We start from the raw sequence: 25,687 nt of genomic DNA on the forward strand, positions 1-25,687 counted from the left end.
TTTCTTCTTTCATTTGTGTTCTTTATTTTCATTGCAACAGAAATGAAAATTATTTTGCTCGTTATTTTGATTTTTTTGCAATTTCACGTGCAAAACATCCTTCATTTCTCTCTCTCTCTCTCTCTTTCTCTCTCATTATAATACTTGACCACGCTGTGATCTCTGTAAATTAATATTTTAGCATTTTTCTTTAATTTTTTTACATGCTAATCATGATTTTATTTTTTTTAACATGTGTATGAAAAAATAATTAAAAAGTTTATTGATAGATTTCCTTTTATCTCTGATAGGTTTTAGTCTTGAGGACAAAAGGACTATATTTTTTTCCTCAATTCCATGAAAATTTTCTTTCCTGTTTTTCATTTTTTTTTCCTTTTTCTGCATTTTTTTCGTGTATAAAATATCTCTAAGTATATCACATAATTTACATTAGTTGGTATATATAAAATATACCACTTTATACACACTGGCTGTGCACAAAAAAAAATTACTCAAGATTTTCTTTCTTTTATACATCATTGTAAAATCCATTTTATGTATAAATTTGTGTGTCGTCACATCGTGTTTTTTTTTGCAAAGTTATTCAAGAGAATTCCTGGCTAGAGGATCATCACGATCAATAGGTGGTGGTGAAGTAAGTACTTCAACAGTTTTACTCGGACCCTGCGTGAGGTATCCAGCTGTTGAATTTACTCCTAAATCATGCAAGAAAAAAAACATCCCAAATGTTAAATTTCCCCCCAAAAATCAATTAAAATAAAAAATCCTCAACTTACCCGTCAAATATCCCCGAATGTTCGTGTCCGTGATGAAGAGATCGTGCTTCTGATCCCTAAATTCCGCCCACACTGAACTTGCATTGAGAATCTCATTGACACGATCCCCATAATTGAGATTATTTGCCATTGCTTTGAGTGCCGCCACAATCTGTGCCTTCACCATTGCCGGATTATCCCCCAACTCGAGGCGCGTTGTGAGCAAATTCAACAGATACGGAATCAATTTGCACTCCAGCGCTTGCCTTATGAGTGAATCGTGTTGACATTTGAACATCCTGCTGAGGGTTTCACACGTCATTGCCGTCAATTCTCTATTGCACTCCATGCATTTTTTCAGTGACTCTATGCACTCTGTCTGCGCAATTGCAGTTACACAAATCTATAAACAGGGAAATGCACATTCAATACTTTGTATTACTCAATGTAAATCACGGAAGAGGAAATAATATTTGATTAAAGAGAGAATTTGTGGGGCGTCTTGTAAATCAAAGAAATCAGACATTTTCCTTGAAAGCACAATCAAAAGCTCTCAACGAGGGAACTTTTTAGAGTATATGTAGGTAGTAGGGCTGTTGTAGGTATTCACGATGCAAATTAAATAATTTGAATGATGAAGTTTAAGCTTGTGGGTGGTCAAATCTATTAAATATTTAACCAAAGTTTAAAAGCCCACACAGTTCTTGCGACTAACTGAAGCTTCAGTCAAATAATTAAATAAATCTCTATTTAAATATTTATTAACAAATTTAAGAATTTTCTCTAAAATCATTTCTAGGGGTTGTTTATTGTTATTTATTCATTTAAATGACCCTTAAAATTGTTAAGGAAATGAACTTAAATGTAGGGGAGACCGGGGTTAAAAAAGTCACTTAAGTGTTTAGAAAAAGCTCAAGATATCATATTTCCCAAATAGATAAAGTGAAATGTATCGGTAATTTCTTTAGGAAATTTACTGCCTTACAACTCTTTCTCAGATCATTTTGTTCTATCTAGCTAGGAAATATGATATTTTGAGCTTTTTCCAAACCCTTAAGTGACTTTATTAGCCCCGGTCTCCCCTATAGAGATTTAGGGATAAAAATTTAAGCCCATTGCATTCGAATTAGCAGTTTTTGGCAATTTCCTTAAACAATTCTAAAGTTTGACATTTATTTTATCATTTCTCATTTTCTATCAAATTTAATAATATTTTTTAAATTTTCCAGTTATTTTCTAGCTTAGAAATAGTTTATTCCGACCTTCAAAGAAAACCTAAACTGCCTGAATTTATATGATGTCAAGACTCATTAGTTGAAAACTACATACAATGCACCCATTTTTCGAGTAAATAATAATTAAACAATAATTGGGAAAACACAATTTTTCGCCAAATCCATATTTTAAAAGCTTTTAAATTGGAACGTGATCTGAGGAAAATTTCATTCGTTTTTTTTTCTTCTGAAACATCACACAGGATTGGAAAAAGTAAAAATGTAATAATCCATTGTAAAACATGTCTGTCTATATAAAGCATCGTGCTTCAAATAACTTTTTTTTGCCCTCTCTATATCCTTAACAAAATTCGAGGAATCAATTTTTCCGTATATTGTAGGGAGTATTTGGGTAGATTTATTTACTAAAAGCTTTTCGGAAAACATTTCTTAAATGAACAGAAGAACAATTTTCAATGTAAGAAAGGAGTTTATTTGTTTCTGAATGGAAAAATTGTTTAAAAAAAATCTAGAAATCAATAATAAATTGTTAAAAAGACTTTCCCTTTTCCACTGGGATCGGTATAGGGTAAGAAACATAAAGAATTTGCCCAAAAATGTGAACAATGACGTCACAATTCTATTTTTTGTATAAAGCTAAAAACAGCATGAAACATTTTTATGCGCTTCGTTGAAATTTGTCAATATCTAGTGTCAATATCTTGGTCTACAAGATTGGGCGTATTCTTATTGTTTCCGCGAATGAGTCTTTTATCCCATATAGAAGCGAATAAGCTCCTTTGCAAAATGAAAAAAAAGTCTTAAATAATTTGAAACTAAAAAAAAATCAATAAAAAATGTCAAAAAAATAAGAAATTAAAGCAATTAGCTGTCTTCCTTTCATTATTTAATTAAAATTTATCCCAACAATATCCATAAACTTTAGTTAGGGGTAACTGGGGTAAAATGGTGAATCGGGAAAAAAATTAAATTCAATATCTCATGAAATACATTGTCCTAATCATTCTCATTCAGTTAACAGGTGCTTCTTACACCTCTTAATATTCCCAGAAAGCTTTAGTTATGTAGAACGAATACTTTGGATTTTATTGAGGAAAATAATTTTCCGATGTCTAAAGTTACTTTTACCACCTTACCATATTTCAATTCTTACCATCTTATTCTGTGTAATAAATTATGAAAATGCATTTTTTCAATAAAGCAATTATTGCTGAACACAAACCTATTCTGATTTTTCCCACAAATTTTCCGAGTTTTCTATTATAAAGTTTTCACTAAAAGGCAGCACTTGGGGCAAGACGGTGAATATTTTTTGGGGTAAAATGGTGAAAAATTTGCCTCCTTCTACTCATATAGTGTTTTCTCTCTCTACAATCTATTTTACTATTGACGCGTAATGGAATAATCGTCCAAAATTTTCGCCCAACAAAATCAATGTTTTTATTCCATTCAATTCTTCACAAATAATATGTATTAGGTAGATTAGGTAATATTAACAATTAATTAACTCGAAGTAATGTTTTTTTGCTAATTTTTCTAAAAAAATTTCTCCTTGTTAAATAAATTATTATATTGATTTTGCTACCAAAGTACCTACGAGTATGAAATTCCTTGTCCGCTGGGTTTTTGTTGCACACAGATCTGACGGGAAGTTGTAGAAAACAAACAAATGGAAGTGCTTTTCGACAAAATTTGTGTTTTATCAATTTTATAGGACTAAAAAGTGAATAATCATTACGATACGAAGTGAAATCTCTCAATCGAAACAGGTAAGTTTATCCCAAAGCAAATCAGTAACCTCTCAGACATGGATTTTCAAAGAAAAACGCATTTGAAATTCATTCACCATTTTACCCCAAGATTTTTGGAACATGCAAATGTGGAAGGGTTTGGAAAATGGCCTGAAAAAGCATTTTCCCGTTGAGATAGAGAGAAATCGTCTGAGACAAAGTTGTAGTCCGGAAAATTTGCTATAAGATAGTTGTCATGGGAAATCTCAAATATTTCCACGGAACTCAGGAAAAATTATCTCCCAAAAATTCACCGAATTACCCCAGGTTCCTCTATGCATTTTTTTCTCCTATGTAGGGGAGACCGGGGTAAAAATAGTCATTTTCGAATTTTCAAATGCCAATTTCTCCGAAGTTATTAATCGGAAAAATCGGAAAAAATTCTGGTGGAAAGCCCTACTAACCTATAATTTTTGACAGTAATTTGGAGGTTATGCGATCAGTACTTTAGGAGTTAAAAATGAAAATAGATTTTTGGCCCATTTCCCAAACTTTTGCGTATTGAGAAAAACGCGTTTTCCGAAGTTTTCCTTCAGCAATTTTCCAATCTGATAATTTTTCTCACTAGCTGGGTTACTACAGAAAACATTGCCAAGGTGTATTCTTCAATAACTTTTAATGATTTTTCTCTACAATTTTTTGAATCAAAACATACCCCTTGGGGTAGATCTAGTCATCCCATGTAAATCATATGGGAGATCGAAATTTTTGGCATATTTTCTATTCATTTGTTGCAAAATGGAGTGTTTGAGAAAATCGCAAAATTCTCTGTTTTAGTGCGTATAAAAGTGAAATTCCTTGTCGTGAATCAAAAGGTGAGAAGTTTAGCTATCAACTACTATCAATCTCTCAGGTGGAAAATCATTGGAAATGTCGGAAAATTCGACCGACTTTATTTAGCCAACTGGTGACTATATTTACCCGCCGCGTTTTAAAAAAGTCAGAAGCAGAAGGGTTTAGGAAAAGCTCGAAAACTCATATTTCCCGGGGAGATAGAGAAAAGTGGTCTGAGACAAAGTTGTAGGCCAGGAAATTTCCTATAAGAATGACCTATCGAGGAAATTTTCTTGCCCTTGGGGAATCCTGCAGATAAGGATTTATGCAAATTGACTATTTTTACCCCGGTCTCCCCTATTGTTCTTTATTTGTTACGAATTTCATTCTTGTGCAGGTTCAATATGCAAGAAATGCGCACACGTACATATTTTTAAAGAAAAAGTATAGTTCATTATGCAAAAATAGTTCAAAGGTGCTATTTTCCACATGAAATAAATATAACGCAGAATACATTGACAGGACTTCTTTTTATGTAGGACTAAGTTGAATGAAAAGCATGAGAAAAGTACTTTTCTCCAGAGAAAATTCTTCATTTTCTCAAACATGAAACCTTTTCATAAATCAATTCAAAATTATTTTTTTGAAAAAGCAAAGAAGTCCTTCATTCCAGAAAAGAGCAACAATTCATCCAATATATTTTCCATCCTTTGCATTTTTGTATTTAATTCTTTTAATAATGATTTATTTTTAATAAAAAAATAACGAAATTTCCGTTGAATTCTATTCTCTTGCCCATAATGGTCATTTTGTGGTATTTTCATTATTTTAATGTTAATCAGTTATATGCTAAATTGAGCATAATATGATTGATTGAACATTTATTAATGACTAATGGTGCCATGCAGGAAAAGAATGTCAAGAGAAAATGATCATGACATTTTTTCCTGACATTTTTTTGTCATTCCCTCTCACTCCCACTAATGTATTTCTGTATCTTTCGTCTTTCTCTGACGCATGCTTCCGACATTTTCATCATTCTTTTCTGTGCACTCAACATGTTTTTCATTTCGTATTATTTTCTCAGTATTTGGGGATATTTTTCCATGAAAAAGTGAAAATGGGCTTTGCTGAAGTGTTCTCAGTGCCAGGAAAGCCGTGAAAAGTTGAAATTTATGGTCATTTAGCGGCCAAATATGTGAAAATGCGCGAAGTGAAGAATCAAAACATTCTTTCCCTGACCAATTTTTACGGGATATTTTTCTGTATTTTCACGACACAAATCACTTCCTGCAGGTTTTTTGGACTTTCCCACAGGTCATCTACAACACGGAAGGTCTGTGTGGGGGGTAGGAAAATGCTTCCTGGGTGGTGGAATCCCACCTGAACGCGGAAAAAATTGGTCCGGGAGTGAATGTTTTGCTATAGAAACTGCACAGTTTTCACTTATTTGGCCAATAAATACCCCCGATTTTCCACTTTTCACACTTTCACAGGCACTAAGAACACTTCCACAAGCCGCTTTTCACTTTTCCCAAGCTAAAATATCACAATTTACAGAGAAAATTGCAGAAAACTTACAAATACGTTGACTTCACAAGAGCTGGAAAAAGAATGACAGAAAAAAACATGTTCCCCATAAAGAGTGTCCATGGACAATCCAATGGATTGTCCATGGATTCGTCCCATGTGTCCCATGGAAATTTCTTGTTTTTTTCTTATATTCTGTCCTACGACAAAATAAGACATCCTCAAAGACATTTTCATGACTTCCGAGTCTTGTTTTCGTACGACAGATTTTGGACAGATCATAGGACTTGTCACTTATTTCCGGTTAGGATTTGTCCAATGTTTACAAAATTTTTTATTGGACACGTCAGGGGACAGTCCATGGACAGCCTATACAAAGAACATAGGACATATCCAGTGTTTAGAAAATTTTTAGAAGACGAGTCAGTGGACAATCCATATGAATAGCATAGGACAGATCCGTGTAGAGTAAAAATCTAGCAGACACCTCAGAGGACAATCCATGGGACAGTCTATACAAAGAGCATAAGACATATCCAGTGTGCAAAATTTTCAGTGGATACATCAATGGACAGTCCATACGAATAGCATAGGACAGGTCCGTATTTAGAAAAGTTCTAGCGGACGCGTCGTAGGACATTTCATACGAATAGCTTAGGATATGTCCAATTTTTTTCTATTTTTTTTTTTTACTAAAAAACGCTTTGAATTAATTTTTTATTTTTTTATTTAAAAATTATATATATAAATCTTACATGTATGATACTTTGTCCTTCGGCGGTTGAACTCTGACGTCCTGGGTCTTTCAGATGTTCTGCAACTCCTGTATTCCAAGACACGGGATGCTCTGCAATTTCTGTTTTCCAAGACACGGGATGCTCTCCTACTTCTGTTTTCCAAGGCACGGTCTGAAAAGACAAATAATTTTATGAATATTAAGTAAAATCTTCAAAATAATATGAGATATAATCAATCAATGATAAGTACCTTTTCTTTTCTCCATTCCCTTCGTCATAAATGCTGATAGTTCTCTTTGGCGAGCTTTTGTAACGTGGGAGTATCCGTAAGATAGTTGTCCGGGAACGCCGGGAACATGTAGCTGTAAGAATATTACAGAATATAAGAAAAAAACAAGAAAAGTCCATGGGACACATGGGACGAATCCATTGACAATCCATTGGGTTGTCCATGGACACTCTTTTTGGGGAGCCTGGGAGAGTCCGGAGAATAGAAGTTGTCCGGGAACATGTAGCATGAAAAGACAAATCAATGAATAATAATGGAATAATAGAAAAATTTGTCAAATATTACATACATAATATTTACTACTACTACCCCGACTACTTCTACTATTTACAGAAGAGCGCTCTTTAATTAAAATACTTCTCTTTTTACCTGCTTTTATTCGAAAAAAATCTCTCACCTGGACTTGTCGAAACACGTAACCTGTAAAAAAGAAAATTTCTATTTTCGCGTACAATTATATAAATTGCAACTTAATTTCTTATACACATCGTTTAACTATATCCTAATTAGTGTATAATGTACTTACTTTGCTATTTTTCCGGATATTTTTCCCATTTTTCCATTTTCCAACGCTGCTACACACGCACTCTTCACAGAACAAAGACATTTGAACAAACGTAAGACATATCGATGGAAGCATATGTCGAAAGTCCAATGAAAATAGTTGGACTGGCATTAGATATATGAAATTTTAACGTCCTATGATATTCCTTTGGATTAGCTTTGGACGTCTGAATTAGACGTCTTAAGAGATATCGTAGTACAAGATATTATACAATCGTGGGATATATCCCAATCGAATGTTCAATGATGAACTAATGGACTGGCATTGGATACGTCTAACGTAAACTTTCCTCTGAAATTCCTTTGGACTAGCATAGGACGTTTGAATTAGATGTGCTAAGATAAATCGTAAGATTAAACGTTCGACCATCGTTGGACATATCTCAAACAAATGTCCAATAATAAACCAATGGACTGGCATTGGATATGTCCAATTAGAATGTCCTATAAATTTTCCTTCGACTAGCATTGGATGTCTGATTAAAGTGTCCTGAGGTAAACTGTAGGATTAAACATTAGACTATGGTTGAATATATCTCAATCGAATGTCCAATGGTAATCTATTGGACTGGCATTAGATACGTCCAATTAGAATGTCCTATGAAATTACCTTGGAGTAGCATTGGACGTTTGATTATGGTGTCCTAACATACATCGTAGGATTAAACATTAAACTACTGTTAGACATATCACAATCGAATGTCCAATGATAATCCATTGGACTGGCATTGGAAACGTTCAATTAGAATGTCCTATGAAATTACCTTGGAGTAGCATTGGACGTTTGATTATGGTGTCCTAACATACATCGTAGGATTAAACATTAAACTACTGTTAGACATATCACAATCGAATGTCCAATGATAATCCATTGGACTGGCATTGGAAACGTTCAATTAGAATGTCCTATGAAATTACCTTGGAGTAGCATTGGACGTTTGATTATGGTGTCCTAACATAAATCGTAGGATTAAACATTAAACTACTGTTAGACATATCACAATCGAATGTCCAATGATAATCCATTGGACTGGCATTGGAAACGTTCAATGTAAACGGAAATTGGACTCATATAGGACAAGTGAAGGACACGTCCCAAGAAAAATCATTAGACTAGATATAAGACTGTAATTGGACATATCCCAAACGAATGTCCAATGATAATCCTTTGGACTTTCATTGGATATGTTCGCTGAAAAAAGATCACATTGGATTGCTGTTAGACATGTCCATAGACATGTCTACAATAATAGGACAACTCTTTATGGGGTTCCTGCGACATTCTTTTTCAAGCTCTTGCGTAGTCAACACGTTTCTTATTTTTCGTCAATTTTCTCTGTGAATTGTGATATTTTATCTCGGGAAAAGTGAAAAGCGGCTTGTGGAAGTGTTCTTAGTGCCTGTGAAAGTGTGAAAAGTGGAAAATCGTGGGTATTTATCGGCCAAATAAGTGAAAACAGTGAAGTTTGACAGCAAAACATTCACTCCCGGACCAGTTTTTCGCGTTCAGGTGGGATTCCACCACCCAGGAAGCATTTCCCTGACCCCAGGCCGACCTTCCCTATGCAGATGACCTGTAGGAAGATACAAAAAGCCCGCAAGAAGTGATTTGTGTGGTCAAAATCTAGAAAAGAATCCCGTAAAAATTGGTCAGGGAAAGAATGTTTTGATTTTTCACTTCGCGCATTTTCACATATTTGGCCGCTAAATGACCGTAAATTTCCATTTTCCACTGTTTTCCTGGCACTGTGGGCTCTTTAGCTAAGCATTTTCCACTTTTCTTTGGGGAAAATACCCCCAAATACTGAGAAAATAATACGAAATGAAAAACATGTTGAGTGCACAGAAAAGAATGATGAAAATGTCGGAAGCATGCGTCAGAGAAAGACGAAAGATACAGAAATACATTAGTGGGAGTGAGAGGGAATGACAAAAAAATGTCAGGAAAAAATGTCATGATCATTTTCTCTTGACATTCTTTTCCTGCATAGCACCATAAATAATTAAGCAACAAAGTTATGTATCATTTATTGGTTAAAATAGAATATCTGGAATAGAAATTAACGATATGTGTATGGGTTGAAAAGTTAAATTTCCGTAAAATAATTTTATTAGCTCCCCTGAAAATATGTGATCAAAATACGGAACTCTACAACTTTCAGGGAGCTTTCTAAGCTTTAAGGGGGGTCTCTTGGGAAAAATATTAGAATTTACACATTATTAATATTGTTATTTTTTGGGGTTTTTCTTAAACATGGTTTCCCGATGTTGGTTACATTTGAAGCCTAATTATTGAAGTGTAAGAAAATCACTTTTCGGCATTTTAGGTGCGACGCCATCTTGTGATTTTCCGTCTCTTTCACAGAACTGTCCTAAAACACAAAGGTAGGTTTTCTCAGGATCTACTGGATGGATTTTGATGGGGTAAAAAGCAAATGAAAAAGGAAATACCAATGCAGATTTTGATGTACCAGAATTTTGAATTTCCATTCTGGGGCTGAGAAAAGTGGGAAAACGTCAAAAATGGCTGAAGAAAAGTCACATTTTCCCACTTTTCTCAGCCCCAGAGTGGAAATTCAAAATTCTGGTACATCAAAATCTGCATTGGTGTTTCCTCTTTCATTTGCTTTTTACCTCATCAAAATCCATCCAGTAGATCCTGAGGAAAACCTACCTTTGTGTTTTGACAAAAATCTCAAGATGGCGTCGCATTTAAGATGGCGGAAAATGATTTTCTTACTCTTCAATAATTAGGCTACAAATGTAACCAATATAAAAAAAAACCAAGTTTAAAAAAACCCCAAAAAAATAAAAATATTTAATTTCATCAGCTCTCCAAAGAGACCCCCCTTAATATCCTAAGAAAATTGCTTTATTTTGCATTTTCCATCCCTTTTATCATTTCTTATTGATGAAAATATCAAAAATCTTGAAGAAAAGTGAATAAATTCGAGTTTTAAGGGTAATTTTAAATTATTTTGATGAATTTTTAACGAACAATGTGAGCTTAGAGGTGTTTTATACTTTGAAATTAAAGGAAAAATCATTAAAACATTTTTTTTTAGATCTCAAGTTAATATTTTAAATCCGTTATCAGGTAAATTCGAAAATTAAAAAAAAGGAACTTCACAAAATTTCCATGTTTATCTATTCTTTAAATTTCAATCCCTTTCACTTCAATTTTTTCTCAGAAAAATAAGTTTTTCTTAACTTTCTTCAATAGATAAACTTTTTCTGAAAATCAATTCGCAAAAAAATCGCTCCAAACTTCTCAAGAAATTTTCTTTACAAAATTTCCCAGAAATTTGAATAAAAAAAATGAAAAAGTTGTACTCACGTCTGATAGCGACAGCTGATGTAGTACGGTTAAAGCACTTTTCGGTTGAATGGACAATTGACGAAAGAGTTTGGGTATGTGCCCAAGAACGGGGATATTATCGGCGAGATTTGGTTGAACATTTAGGAGGGAAACTAAGGCATTTGTTGAAATATCGAGAACTTCCTTTTGCTTCTGCAGAGTGAGAAAAACAAACAAACATCAAAAATCATTCTCATCACCACGTGCTCCTGACGGGACAATCAATAACTCACCTCATTGCCACCCCTGCTTATGTTCTCTACGACAAAATCAAGTAAATCCGAAAGAAATTGCTTTGGCTTCCGCAATGTCCATCCGGGATTTGCCACATACAACCGTAGGTAAACACCGGAAACAACAAGTTCATTGCTCACGATATCTTGAAGGATTTCTGGATCCTTCCACAGGAGTTTGGGATTTTCCTTTTGTTGCACGTAGAAACTACTCGCCATCTCCGTCACGGCATCACTCACACGCTCACGTGTTGCATCATTCCAAATAAGCTCCGGATGCTCATGCGTTGATTCGTACATTTGCACTGAAATCGGCGGGGAATCAATCATGGCATCCAAGAAGACAGCCGGGAGGAATTTCCCCACGGAAATCTTCACTTTTGGTCCACTCAACTTATCTGCCGTGAGTTTTGAGAGAATCTCCGCTGCTGCTTCCCGAATATTCGGATGCCGGGAATTGCAGAAGAGATCCAAAAGGTAAATTACAGCTCCCTTCATTTGTGCCTCCTTCACCATTTGCTGGACATTTATTAAGCCACTCATTGTCTCCAAAACTTTCACCTGCAACTCCATTAAATCCCTATCTTTCATGGCAACGAGGAAATGCCCGAGTATCTCACAAGCTGCAATCTCACTCACGCACTCCTTATTGCGTGACACGAGGGAAACAATCTCCAATGCAAGCGGTTTAATCTCCCCATCGTGATTTGAGAGATTCTTCGAGAGGAACCCAAAGAGCATCTCAAAGTGCCCAATACACTGAATCTCCACATTTGGATTGGACTTAATCACCGCAATTAGGGCTTTGAGCACCATCACAATGTGCTCAATTGCATTGGGATTGGCTGCAAAGTCATACTTTACACTTTGCTGCTGCTCCTCCGCCAGGGAGGTCTTCGTGCGGGACTTTGTGTACTCCGTGAGCACCCCATCCATCTCCGCACTAACGGCTTTCGTCCCACCCACGCGTATTGGCCGGAGAGGAACGGTGGAAGTCATCATTTGAGCCGGTGTAAGGGGTTGTCGGGCGGTGGGTCGTTGGCCAAGAAGGAAACTGTAGCCCTGCTTGAGGAACTCCAGCAAATCAATCACAAAAGTTTTGGGATTTATTATTGGAAATGTCGGCATATCGATGTAGATTCTTATAAAGATACCCCCAATCGTTAGTTCATCCCTGTGAAGGAGAAAGCACGGAGAAAGGGAATGATAATCTGATGAAATATTTAATCTTTTCCTCTTTCAAACGAATGAAAAAGAAAAAGGATATGGGTACTCATTCTTGATACCCAGAGACGTAGCCAGGAGGCACGTTTGGGTGTTAAAACATCCTAAAAATTCAGCAAGTCCAGGGACTTTTTTTTCATTCAGAGAAATTCACAGAAAGAGGATTTTCAAACGAATTCAAAATCAAATTTAAAAAAACTTCAAACAATCAGAAGGTAAATGTCAAACGTTTGAAAAGAAACTTCAATTATATGAAATGTTTAACGTTTGATAAAAATCGACCAAAAATTGAAGAAAAAAAAACATCAAACGTTAAAATGATAAATGTCAAACGTTCAAAAAAACACATCAAACGTAGAAAGATAAAGAATCGCCACACATTTAAGACAAATGTCAATCGTTTGAAAGAAAATGTCAAAGGATTAATCATTTAATTAATCAAACGTAAGAAGATAAATGTCAAACTTTAAAAGAGAATCGTCAAAGATTTAAAAAATTTCTAAATAGAAGAAATGTCAAAAGTTGATAAAATTTGACCAAAAGTCAAAACATAAACGTCAAATGGTTCAAATAAACATAAAAACTGATAATTTTAATTTAATAACCGTTATACTTTACGGAAATTTGTTTTAATTTAAATTTCCTCATTTTAAGTTTCCTCTGAATTAAAAAAAATCCATTTTTTTCTCCAATAAAAAAAAAACACCCCCTTAAATAAATTTTCTGGCTACGCCTCTGCTTGAAACTTGAGAAGCGAATCTTTGTAATAAATAAATTTGTTCAGTACAACCAAGAAAAATAAATAAAGATTGAAGGAAAACTTTTTCATCATTTGAGTGAGTTTTTAATATTGATTTCAAAGGATTTCCTCCTTAAATGAAATTTCCCTTTCATAATAACTTATTATAATATTTCTTTAAAAAAAAATTTAATTTCCAAAGAAGTAATTATATTAAAAAAAAAAGACTTCGTTAGAGATTAAATTGAAACATTTCATCCGTAAAATCTTCTATATAGCATTTAAGGGGCATTAATGTGGTTAATCAACTTACTTGTGAGCATCAAAGGCAAATCCTTGGACGATGTTGTAAATATCCGTAACATCCTCATATTGTTCTTTGGAGCTCGTTGTACGTTGATATTCGAGGAAGTCAATTAATTGGGCTCGCGTGCCATTGTCCCAAATTAAGTAGGGATTTCTCGTGTTTGACGTCAGCATCTTGAGGACTTGGGTGTCATGGTCTGTTGCGAATTTATTTGCCACAAATGGCGTAACGAGTTTATCGAGAATCTTCTTCACCACAACATTCTCCGGTGTGCCACTTATTGCAAATTTCCTCTCATCCACCTTCTCACATTCCGCCGCCTTCTTCTCATCCTCCGCCGGGGTGGCTTCATCGGCTACCGCCTCCTCACCCTTCTCATCGATGTACAACTTGAAATTCCCCCTTTGCTTCTCCCCCTGCAGAGGGTTCTTCGCCTGTGTGGCGTAGGTATTCCGCATGGCCAAATTCGTACCACCTTGATAGTTATTGGCATTGGGACTTGTGACCTTTGGCGGAGGCGGTAGCGGTTGTTGATTCACCTTTGGTTTAGCCAAATTTGTCATCTCATACCCCGCAAGGGAGACACACGCCAAGACAGATAGTTTGGCCAAATTATTCGCCACCGTCTGATTGTTGGACTTCTCATCTGTGGCCACCCCGCTCTCATCTAGCGTGTAATCGTAGTCAAACATAAAGAGCAAAAGTGACCACAACACACCATTCTTCACTAAACTACACTGCAAATCCACATTATTTGCCGCCAGACTCGTCACGAGTTCCACAGAGAGGGAATGCTTAAAGTACACCACTCGACATACATCCACAACCAGCTGTGGCAGTTCCAAAATTTTCTTTTTGCAATTCTCAAAGTTGCACGCAACCTCAAAGCACATTGTAATATTCGAAATAACCTGATAGTGAAGGGCTTCGGGCTTTGAGTCTGCACCCATGATGGAAACGCATCTAAAAGGGAAATTTTAAACGTCTAAATTCATCAAAGACATGCTCTGTCCTACACAATTGGGAATTCATAAAAAGTTTCAAGGCAAAGTCGTTTGAACAAAGAGACAGGAAAATTATAAAATATTAATGAATCCAGAATAAAGAATTAATTTTACGAAGAATATTAAAAATTAGGTAAAAATTTTATGGAGAATTATACGAAAATCCACAGACACTTCGTATGACTTTCTTTATTTTAACCCTTTCGCGTTTTCTAAATTTATTTGTTTTACAAAATTAAAAGAGGTATTAAATTCACACAGAGGCAGAAAAATACGTTATTCCAAAAAAAAATTCTTTTGAAAGCTCTGTAGAATGATTATCGTGGTGAAAAGAGAGAATGTTTCATTTTTACAATGTTTCACGTGGACGCTAAAGGGTTAAATAAATATTTAAAACGCTTTCTCTCACTGAAAAGAATTTAAGAACTTTTAACGCGAATTTCATTTAATAATTTATGTGTAAACTTTTTAAAGATATTAAAAAAAAATTTAAAAACAATGGAATAATTGTGGAGAATTGTAGGACAATCCATAGACATTTCCCAGAATAAATATTTGAAAGATAGTTTATAAAAATTGTCATAAATCCTCTTTAAAAATTCAATAAACAATTATTTTATTTGAACGATTTTTTCAAACATTTCTCACTTTTCCACAAAATTTAACAATTCTCGTATGAATCGTCCATGGAATGTCTTCTCATTTTCCGTATTTATTTTACCATTGCTTTTTAATTTTTTCATAGCAATTCCGCACTGATTCTTATTTATCTTACTCTATTATTCTTTCTATCCATTAAAATATTAAATGTGAATGAAAAACTAATTAAAACAAGTCTTAGAACTCAAAATAATTCCAAGAAATATATTTTAATTATTCCTGTGTGATGTTTTTTCCTGATATTGTAAAACTCAATGAAAAGTTACGACTAAAACATTTATCTGTATTTTGACAACACTTCAGAGAATTCTTTAATATATAATTCTAGAAAATCAAGGTCCCTATTAAAAATTCAACGGAATTTTCAAAATAATCTTATTGAATTTTTCTCGATAATTAGATTTTTTTAGAATTATTTTTGAGATAATTTTTCATCTGATTTTTGATCCCTTTCACTTTGATATTTTTTTCATTATCACAAAACACAAAAAAAAAACATTTAATAAAAAATGAAAATTTTCACTAACCTGGAATAGGCTTCAAGGAGAGCTTCAATACCTTCCTCCCGTCTTAGTTCTTCAGCATTCAGCGCTGAACAGTGCACCGTGTGGTAGCAGAGTTCAGCTGCAGCACTGAGAAGTGGTACAGCCTTTGAGAACAGCTGATCATCCTTCGTCTCGAGGCGAATTGTTTTAATAAGTTGCGGATATCCCGCATATTTGTATGGTCTCAACTCCTCCGCATATCGATCAAAGAGGATTGATTGCGTACGGAGGATGAGGACAATATTGCTGGGACTCGGTCCATCAGTCATTGCTGTTCTGGCACACAGAAACTCATACGCTTGATTCACGCGCACAAAAATATCCCTCCCCTTTGGGTTCTTGTCTGGATGATACATCTGTGCCAGGCGGTAGTAGCTCTTTCTCACCTGCAATCAATTCATTTAGTTATTCATTAAAAAGTTCCTAATAAAGCATCTCTCTAAACTCGTTAGTCGTTAAACTAATAAATTGAATCAAAGTTCAAGCTGAAAAAATTGAGAGCATTTAATAAACATCTCGTAGAATATAAATTTGATGAAAATTTCCGAGAATTTTCTACTCTTTACAACCCTTTGATTGAGCAAGACAGAATCGAGTGAAAAAATATCCTGATTCCTGGAAATATTCGAGATTAAATTTACTTCACTGTTGGGGGTACATACTGACTCGTTTTATTTAAATATAAATCCGTTTAAATAAATAACTATTTTTTGTAGATTCTCTTTTTTTTATCCTTTGTGTCATTCCCACAGACAATTTACTCATAATTGTCCACTTCCAATACCCTTTAGTGTAGCATTTCAATTAGTAATGAAAAAAATTCGGTAAATGGCGATGAAAAGCGAAAAATAATAGAACAACAAAAAATAGAACTTTCCTTCAAGAGAAAAAACAGGGAGGATGTTGAAAATATCTGGTAAAGTAAATATATAAATATCTTCACGCTGTTTTCTCAACAATTTCCTCGCTAAATGCCCACAACAACCTTTTTCTAACAAATTTTCTACATGGAGAATTATTTTCATCTTGTGCATTTATTTTTACGATAATAAACAGGAAAACTTTCCTTTATGTATGTAAGTGAAAAGGAATTTATCAAGGGGTGTTTATCTGGCGAATAATTCGATATTTTTGGCGAGTCTTGGCGAATCTTAGCGAATCATACTAATCTTTGGCGAATTAATTTATACACCCTATAATATAGTAAGTTCCCACAAAGTAAGACGAAGTATATGATTAAAATGTAAAAAAGTCACAAGCCTTATATAGATTCCCACAAAGTGTTGCGAAGACGAAGTATATGATTAAAATGTAAAAAAGTAACCAACCTTATATAGGTTCCCACAAAGTGTTGTGAAGATGAAGTATATGATTAAAATGTAAAAAAGTAACCAACCTTATATAGGTTCCCACAAAGTGTTGTGAAGATGAAGTATATGATTAAAATGTAAAAAAAAAGTAATAAACCTTATATAGGTTCCCACAAAGTGTTGCGAAGACGAAGTATATGATTAAAATGTAAAAAAAAGTAATAAACCTTATATAGGTTCCCACAAAGTGTTGCGAAGACGAAGTATATGATTAAAATGTAAAAAAGTAACAAGCCTTATATGGGTTCCCACAAAGTGTTGTGAAGATGAAGTATATGATTAAAATGTAAAAAAAATAACAAGCCTTATATAGGTTCCCACAAAGTGTTGTGAAGATGAAGTATATGATTAAAATGTAAAAAAGTATCAAGCCTTATATAGATTCCCACAAAGTGTTGTGAAGACGAAGTATATAATTAAAATGTAAAAAAGTAACAAGCCTTATATAGGTTCCCACAAAGTGTTGCGAAGATGAAGTATATGATTAAAATGTAAAAAAGAAACAAGCCTTATATAGGTTCCCACAAAGTGTTGCGAAGATGAAGTATATGATTAAAATGTAAAAAAGTAACAAGCCTTATATAGGTTCCCACAAAGTGTTGCGAAGATGAAGTATATGATTAAAATGTAAAAAAGTAACAAGCCTTATATAGGTTCCCACAAAGTGTTGCGAAGACGAAGTATATGATTAAAATGTAAAAAAGTAACATAATCTTTTTCGTAACTAAGTTATGATTCTATCATGGTGCTTTAACCCATTATTGCTCTGAAAAGCTTCATTTTTTTTTAAATTAACTTCACAAATCATCAAAACCAAAGTTCTAAAACAAAATATGAATTAAAAGTCCTTAATTATTTATCAAAATTACATTTCTCAGTAAGGATTTTAAAACTTTTGAGATCAAAGCCCAAATAATTAACGAAATCTAAAATTTAAATTGGAGAAAGTTTAGAATCTCACCCCTTTTCACCATTTTGCAAGTTTTCTTTTTTATTATAATTTTACAGTTTAACAGATAAAATTTCCACGAACTATTTTACTTTATTCACAGCTTCTTGAATTTTTAATGAACAAAGGAAGAGATGCATTTCCTTCATTTCAGAGAGACAGAGTTTTGATCTGATTAATAAATCCACCTTCATCAAGCAATCCTTCCTCATTGCATCCCAAGGGGAGTTTATCTGGACGAAATTATTCGGATTATTCACCAAGGAAATTCAAATATAAGTCTAAGCCTAAATATTTTTAAATCCGAGCTTTTCGTCCGACAAAAAACGTGGATTTTAAAATATTGATGCAAACGTTGGGAAAAACTAGATCTAAGCCTAAAAAAAAATGTTAAATTCAAGCATAAAAACACTTAAATCAAACCGAAAAGTAGTAAATTAAACCCCCAAAAAAGGACTAAATTCAAACCGAAAAGTCCTAAATACGTTTTTGGATTTTTTTCCGGTTTTGAGTTGTTCGGTTTTTAACAAAAGATGTTCATGTCAAGTCAAATATTCAGATCTTCGGAAATATTCGGAGAATTCGCTTAAAAAAACCAAAATATTCGCCAGATGCATCCTCTCCCTAAATAGGTAATCTTCTGCATGGAATAATTAATAACTTTCTTTGTGAAATGCTTACCTGGGATTCATCGGGATTTGGTGTTTTTGTGAGGTCAATCCCCAAGTCTTCGTATGCTTGCTGCACCGTCATCTGCGGCGGTTTCTTCTCCACCTCATTCCGCCATGCAATGAGGGTGTGCTTGAGCAATTGCACCGGATCCGGAATGGGCCAATTGGGGAATTTAACTGTGTCACACAGATGCCGAAGGTAGAAAATGTGACAGAATAGCTCATTCTCCAGCTGAGGGTAGCTAATGATGGGGATGGCCAAGTAAGGGTATCGTGCCATTGTGTGACCCCGTAGACGTGGCGTAAAGTCCGCAATATGAGCGGAAATCTTCTCAATCAACAGGCGGCGCATTTCTGAATTCCAAATTGCTTCTGGAGTGTCAAATTCCCCCAGGAAGATCTCGGCGAATTTCTCTGCACTATGATTCTCCAGGAAACACACCATTGCCTCCGGGAGGAGTTGTCCGAGGATACTTCGATGCATTATCCCCGATTGGGATGTTTCCTCCCCACGGAAAGCCTGTCGCATGTGTGTCATCTTGAGGAATCGTGCAATGGGCAGAATGTTGCTCCCTGTGTACATTAGCATGAAGTAGAAGACACCTGAGAGGTAGACTTTTGGCATTTCCGGATTATCTTCCATTATCTGGCAAAGCAGCGTTGCTACGCGTTCCAGTAATCCGGGATCGTGTGTCAGGCAAACCTGGACAATGTGAGGGAGGCAAATGAATTCAGATAGTTTCCGGGAGAGTTTTGGCCCCGGGATGAGAACAGCTGCGCCATCGCGTGCACGACTCGGGAAGAAACTCGTGCACTTGATGAGAATGTCAAGAATAAGGGAGGCAAGCTCAGTTTCATTGTACAGCGCTGTTCCCTTGGCCATGAGGAACCATTTGAGTTGCGGAATCTGCTGCAGGGAACGCCATCCATCCATCCCAATGGCCCAGCAGCGTGTCCGGGGGTTTAGCACGCCCTTCCGCCAGAGCTCCTTGAGATCACTGAACGTCACAGGGCCACATCTCTCGGGTTTCTCACCTTCTCGCTCCACATTGTAGTACCAATCCTTCTCCTCATATCCCGTCATATTGGGTCCTGCTTCAATGACATTTGTCTTGGTGTTCGGAAGGGCTCTTCCACGATGCAGATGCGCCAATGTGATGAGATCCACGAGGCAATTCACGTGATCTGTGAGTGGACGACAATTGGCTTTGTTCAGGACGAGATTCCTCACGAGATTTAGCAGAGCATCCCTCAAGGCTGGCGACAAGCACCGATCCAGCATCTGCAGGATGTACGGCATGTCACTGAAGTAGCCAATCTCCTCATTGTACCTCCTGTAGACCTTTGCCAATGCCTGAAGTGACGTCACCGTCAACTGATCATCATTCACGCGATTCCGGCACAAAACCCTCCGATAGAGTGCATTGAAGAGCTCAATGGGATTCGTGACGAGATTCTGTGGCCAATCATCCCGCTCCAGGATCAACCGAATGTAGTAATCCCCAATTTTAATCTCATCCGCCAAGCATTGATACGTCACTTCGAATTCCTCATAATTCCACGCCACAAGAATATTCCCCGACAAGTCCTTATCATTGGAAAACTGCCTCAATTCATTCTCAAGCGCTGCCCGGAGCTCTTCGCGTGTTTTGTGATTCCAAATGAGATTTGGCATTGAATGATTCTGTTGGAATTGATAGAAGAAAAGCGGAAGATTCATCACACTCTCCGTTGTTTTCTTCTTCTGCCTCCTATTGCGCAGGACAATTGGGCGATTCTTCATTGCCTGCTTCACCTTCTCCTGACGATCAATGAGATTTAAACCCCAATGCTTGATTCCCTCGAGATGCTTCTCAATCACACTCCGCGCCCCTTTGCTTGAGTGCTGAATGGCAAGCTTGAGGTTATCCCGGAAGTTTAGTTTGTCCTCCTCAACGTCTCCTTTTGGGACTTCCTCCTCACTCTCCAGGAACATCAGCAATCCTGCTGGGAAGATTCTCTGCAGAAGCTGCATTGCGTCATCATTGTCTGTGATCCACAGACCAACCAAATGTCTCGAAAGTTGTCGATGTGTTGCCATTGTGGGATCATTGCTGGACGTATAGAGGGCTATCAGGAGATGTCGACACAGAGCTGCCTCATCGAGTGCCAGAGTTTGCATTTGATTCGCCACCTGAGGCCCACCTTCCTCAATCAACGATCGCAGCACTAACCCTGCTCCCTTGACAATGGCCAATGAAGGATGCTGGAAAAGCCGAAAGAGGGATCTCCCGCGAGATGCCACCATTTCCAGCAAAACATCAAATTGCTTCCCATCCGTTGTTTCACTGTACGGCACACAGAGGGCAAATGTCAAGAAATCCAGCATTGCTGACAAAACCAGCGCACCACTACCCAGATTAGCATGCCCCGTCCACATCTCCAGGAGACTCTCGAGGAAACTTTTGGAGGAGAGAAGGGAAAACTTGTTGAGTTGCTCCTGTTTGAGGTCAAAATCCGCATTCATTGAATGCATGAGGGAATTTATCATATCAATGGCAGCATACGTAACGGCCAGATCATTCCTCCGCAGCGATGACACCACCCTCACGCCAATAGCTTCCCGGAATCCAGGCAAATTCGTAAAGGAAGCAAACCCCACTTTGCTGGCCAGAAGACGTCGAAGAGCGTGAAAAGTTGCCTCAACCTCGAGATTTGGCATCTTTTCCGTCCCATCGACTTCCTTCTGACTCAGTGCCTGTAGCGCCCCCACAATCAATCGCTCCTTATTCTCCGCAAACAAACTATCCTGCGTCACGCTGTAATTCAGTCCACTGTAGGGAATGTTTGCGTTGAAACGCTCCAAGATTTCCATTCGTTTTGCAGCATTTTGAATGTTATTAATCACATAGCGCAGCATATGCCCCTCAGTCTCTTCATCCACTGGATGATTGAGGGGCCCCACACGCTTCCCCCGCGGTGTCTTCGATATCCTCACGTGCACATCTTGATTCCCACACGATCGCACTGCATCCAGCAGGGTGGCCAGCAAGCTATCTCGATCATTTGTGAGGTAAGTCCTCACTAAACCATTCCTGTACTCAATACAGAACATCTGAATATTCTCACGATCACGCACGAGGGCAAAGATCTCCGTAAGTGGCCTCAGGGTGCAAATTGTATACGTCTGCGGATCCCTCTCGAGGATTGTCGTCTCCGTGAGGCAAAGCGTCCTTCGTGTTGGCTCTGAATGTCGCGGTGTGATCTTCTGCACGAGAAATTCCGACATGGACGTCTGACAGTGATCCGCTGAATACGTCCCGAAGCGCTCCTTCTCGAATCTCTCCATTGTTATTTGACTCTTGAGTACTTTAATGTCAAACGCAAGGAATTGTGAGGAGCACTGCACAATATTCTGCACGATCTCATGATGATTGAGAGCCTTGAATAAGTGCAGACGACTGAAGCCTCCGCAGACAACCACAATGCCTCCATCGTAGTCCTGAATGCCTAAAAAAAAGAAATTTCAATAAATCTCTAATTAAACGTTCAGAGTTTTTCCTCCTCTTGTCCTACTTCCACGCATTATCGCGCAATGTAGAGAGACTCATTAAAACCTCACAGAGGGAAGTTTTACTTTAGTAGTCTAATCAGCAAATTATTTTGATACGATGAATTCATCAACAACAACCACATTTTGTTCTTTCCCAGCTCTCATTAATGTTCATCCCAGACGTCGAGTGGGAAGTAAAACTGACCACACAGCACACAAATGATTGCATTCTCAATGTGTACGAATTTTTCTCAGAATTGCAAATTATTTTGTAAACATAAAATGTTTTGAATTTATTGGCAATATATCAAAGCATAAAGAGAAGCCGGAGATTATGGTAAAGTCATTGACTTTTAGAACTAATTCTGTGGGGCTTTGTTATGAAAATGTTTCATTTATTGGAAAGCTTACAAAGTAAAAAAAAGCCGGATAAAGTTTTTTATTAACTTTACAGGGAAATGCAAGAAAAGTATAGAAGTGGGTGATTGAACTGAATAATTAAAACTCGAACTTTTTTTTAAAAAATTATGAATGATTAATATTTTAAGGATAATGCGGGAAATAGTAATAAAAAGATTGAATAGATTGAACTGCTAATAACAAGAACATCAAAATGTCTTATAAATTGATTTTTTAAATCATTTTTATAAAGAAAAAATCCTGTTAAATTCAAGAAAACAACTAGTTCTCAAAACCGTTGATTTTTTAAATTCCTTCTAGGTGGTCTCATAAGCCTGTTTGAATATAGATGAAATACAATTTTAAAGCTAATTCTTTCAGAAAAGTGTTTTCGGGATATTCCGGATATTCACTTCTCAGACAAAATCTATATTTTAACGAATGTTCTGAAAAATAATTCAGTAATGTTTTATCATGTTTCAATAGTTTTGATATTGTGAAATAAATTTTCAATCTAAAACTATTAAAAAAAATCTCCAAATTTTACCAAAATTCAGCTCCCAAAAGATTTCACTAACATTACAGAAAAAAATAAACTTCTAAAGCCAAATTCTTTTTGAAAGATTTCCTTTTTTTTATTATCGCAATGATTAATCAAAGGAAGATTTCAAGATCTAAAAGTCAAAAATGGTCAAAATCAACTAGAAATCTAATCAGAAAAGTTGAAAAAATCACCCAATTTATGAATTAAAACGTCACTGAAGTAGAATTTTACAACAAAATTGCACAAAACCTTTATTTTTTTTTATTAAAAACTTAATAATTTTGTCAGTTAATATTAGAATTTTTATTCCATAACTTTAAATAAAGCAAAATAAAATTTTAATATAAAACTATTCAAAAACATCCATAATAAATATTCCCGGAAGACTTCTGTAACATTACCGGAACAAATAAACTTCTAAGGCTTATTAAAACACAGAGAAAATCAATTCTTAATCAAAAATAGAATTCAGCATTTAAAGGGTGGAAATGGGTCAGAATCAAATAAGAATCTATATTTTTATAAAGTGAAAAAAATCAACCAAAGTTCAATTAATGGGTCAAAACGTCACAGAAGTAAAATTTTAATGAAGAGTTTTACAAAAAATCTGTACAAAACCTTTTTTTTTATTAAAAACCTAATATTTTTGTCAGTCAATAATTTTCTAATTTTGTCAATACCAAAATTAGAAGTTTAATTAACTAAACCTTTTGTTTTTTGCAGTAATAAACAGAGCTTTCGCTAAGAAAATTATTATATTCAGCATTTTTCTAAATGGCCACAATGGCCAAAATTGGCCTTTATGTGTATTTCAAAAAATTTTAAGCAGAAGTTTATTATTAATTTTTTTTCCTATTCTCTGTTTATTTTAAGATCGAGAATGTTGATTAACTTTCTTTTCTATCCCTCCTCTTAATTGCTTTTTCACGCAATTTGCCTTAAAACTCTTAATCTTTAACTTTTTAAGTAAAAAAGTCTCCATCAGTTCAATTACCCTCCCCTGTTGTTTTGTATTGTAAATATTTTCCCAATGCCCTTGCCACCCGCAAGTGTGACTTATTCAAGGGGAAATTTCGGAAGTTTTGTGAGGGGAAAATGATAAGAATTGAAGTACAAAATTCATAATTTTCTTATCTTTTGGAACAAATTCATCGAGTGGAGTATAAAACTTCATTCTCCCCGCGAAAGTTGTTATCAGAAAAATTAAAATCTTGTTGGAAAAATCAGTGATTTGGTGATTTATTGGTCAAAAATGAAGGGGCAGCGAAGTACTCACCAATAATGCCCTCGATGTCTTTGTAGCAGTAGCTGGCCATCACAGTCTCCGTGGCGGGATCGAGTTGATCCAGCGAATAGGGCGTCACTTCCAGCATGATGGGAAGATTAATGCCGGACCAGTGATGCTTGTAGGCCTGATACTTCTGCACGGGCTTCACTTTCTCCACAAACTCCTTGTGGAAGCGCAAAATGGACGAGATTATCTCACTCCGGAACTCCGATGAGAGCTTTATTGTGTCCAGTTTCTTCTCTTTGCGCACCGTGAGCTGGAATTCGTGTGGGTTGCCCGTTTTATTGGGCGACACGGAGACAACATCCCCGTAGAACCAGCGATTGGTCAAATCAAACTTGTCCGGATTGTAGGTGGACACGCCGGCTGTGCCAACACCCAGGATACGCTTGTACTTCCCCTTCCACGAGTGCTTTGTCACGAGGAAGCACTCCAGATCCACATTCTCCTTCGGGATCATTGTCACTGACTCTCAGAGCTCTGATTCTTTCCTCTCTTGCTCTCTCTCTGTGTGTGGGATTTCACGTGGATTGTCTCTGCTGCTTCCTTTCCCCGAGAAATCTCATAACACCATTCTGAAAGCAAAAACATTGTGCGTTATCAGTCTGTGGGAATGGTATCAAATGGGTGTTTTTGAAGAGTATTCGAAGCGAGAGATTACGCCGAGACACAGAACGGACAAAAAGCCCCCCTAAATGGGGAGATCTGAATCACCCGCTGCAATGAGTGTCAATGAAAATTTACAATTTCCCCCATTCCTGGAGGGATCCCCACCACTTCTGTGGCCAGCAAATTCGGACGTGTAATGCCCGGAAGCCCTGAGGGGAGCAAAAGTGAGGAAATAGTGCGGGGAAACAGGGAAAAACGAGAAAAACAGCAAATCAAAGAAGTGGACAAGCTGTCAAAAGGGGAAAAGTTGCAACAAGGCCCTCAGAAAACCCCAAATTTCCACACATTTTCCCACAATTTCCCCGGGAATTTGATCTTTAGTACCTCCAGTGTGTACTTCCGATGATTTATTTGCACAAATAGCAAGAAAAATGACCTTTTTTCACGTGAAAAATCACACTTTGTTCTCCTTTTTCCGACTTGTTTCTCACACTGCAACACTGCGAGAAATCACTTGAAGGCGAAGTTCGTACGAAATCTGACAGCCGGAAGCCGAAAGCACCCGAAGATTGCAACCACAC

At 36.3% G+C, this 25,687-nt stretch overlaps 1 protein-coding gene and 1 long non-coding RNA gene across 3 annotated transcripts; both read right to left on the minus strand.

The window, feature by feature from the left end:
- LOC129787384 (dnaJ homolog subfamily C member 13) lies at positions 1–25,624 on the minus strand. Of its 2 annotated transcripts, none has more exons than XM_055822920.1 (9): positions 25,491–25,624; positions 24,486–25,072; positions 18,745–22,223; positions 15,727–16,130; positions 13,542–14,498; positions 11,266–12,439; positions 11,012–11,185; positions 777–1,158; positions 1–695 (listed from the first exon to the last, which is right to left on the minus strand). In XM_055822920.1, exons 2-9 carry the CDS (start codon positions 24,955–24,957, stop codon positions 580–582), a joined length of 7,158 nt encoding a protein of 2,385 aa, XP_055678895.1. In that variant the 5' UTR covers positions 24,958–25,072; positions 25,491–25,624; the 3' UTR covers positions 1–579. The 2 variants fall into 2 exon arrangements, with proteins under 2 accessions (XP_055678895.1, XP_055678896.1); XM_055822921.1 differs by having other exon boundaries at positions 25,543–25,613.
- Positions 6,794–9,477, minus strand: LOC129787403 (uncharacterized). Its single transcript, XR_008750229.1, has 2 exons — positions 7,072–9,477; positions 6,794–6,992 (listed from the first exon to the last, which is right to left on the minus strand). It is a non-coding gene; the product is annotated as an uncharacterized LOC129787403 (long non-coding RNA).
- Positions 25,625–25,687: the final 63 nt, after the last annotated feature.

This window comes from Lutzomyia longipalpis, chromosome 1, assembly GCF_024334085.1.
Source record: "Lutzomyia longipalpis isolate SR_M1_2022 chromosome 1, ASM2433408v1".
In the NCBI taxonomy this organism is placed as follows: Eukaryota; Metazoa; Arthropoda; class Insecta; order Diptera; family Psychodidae; genus Lutzomyia; species Lutzomyia longipalpis.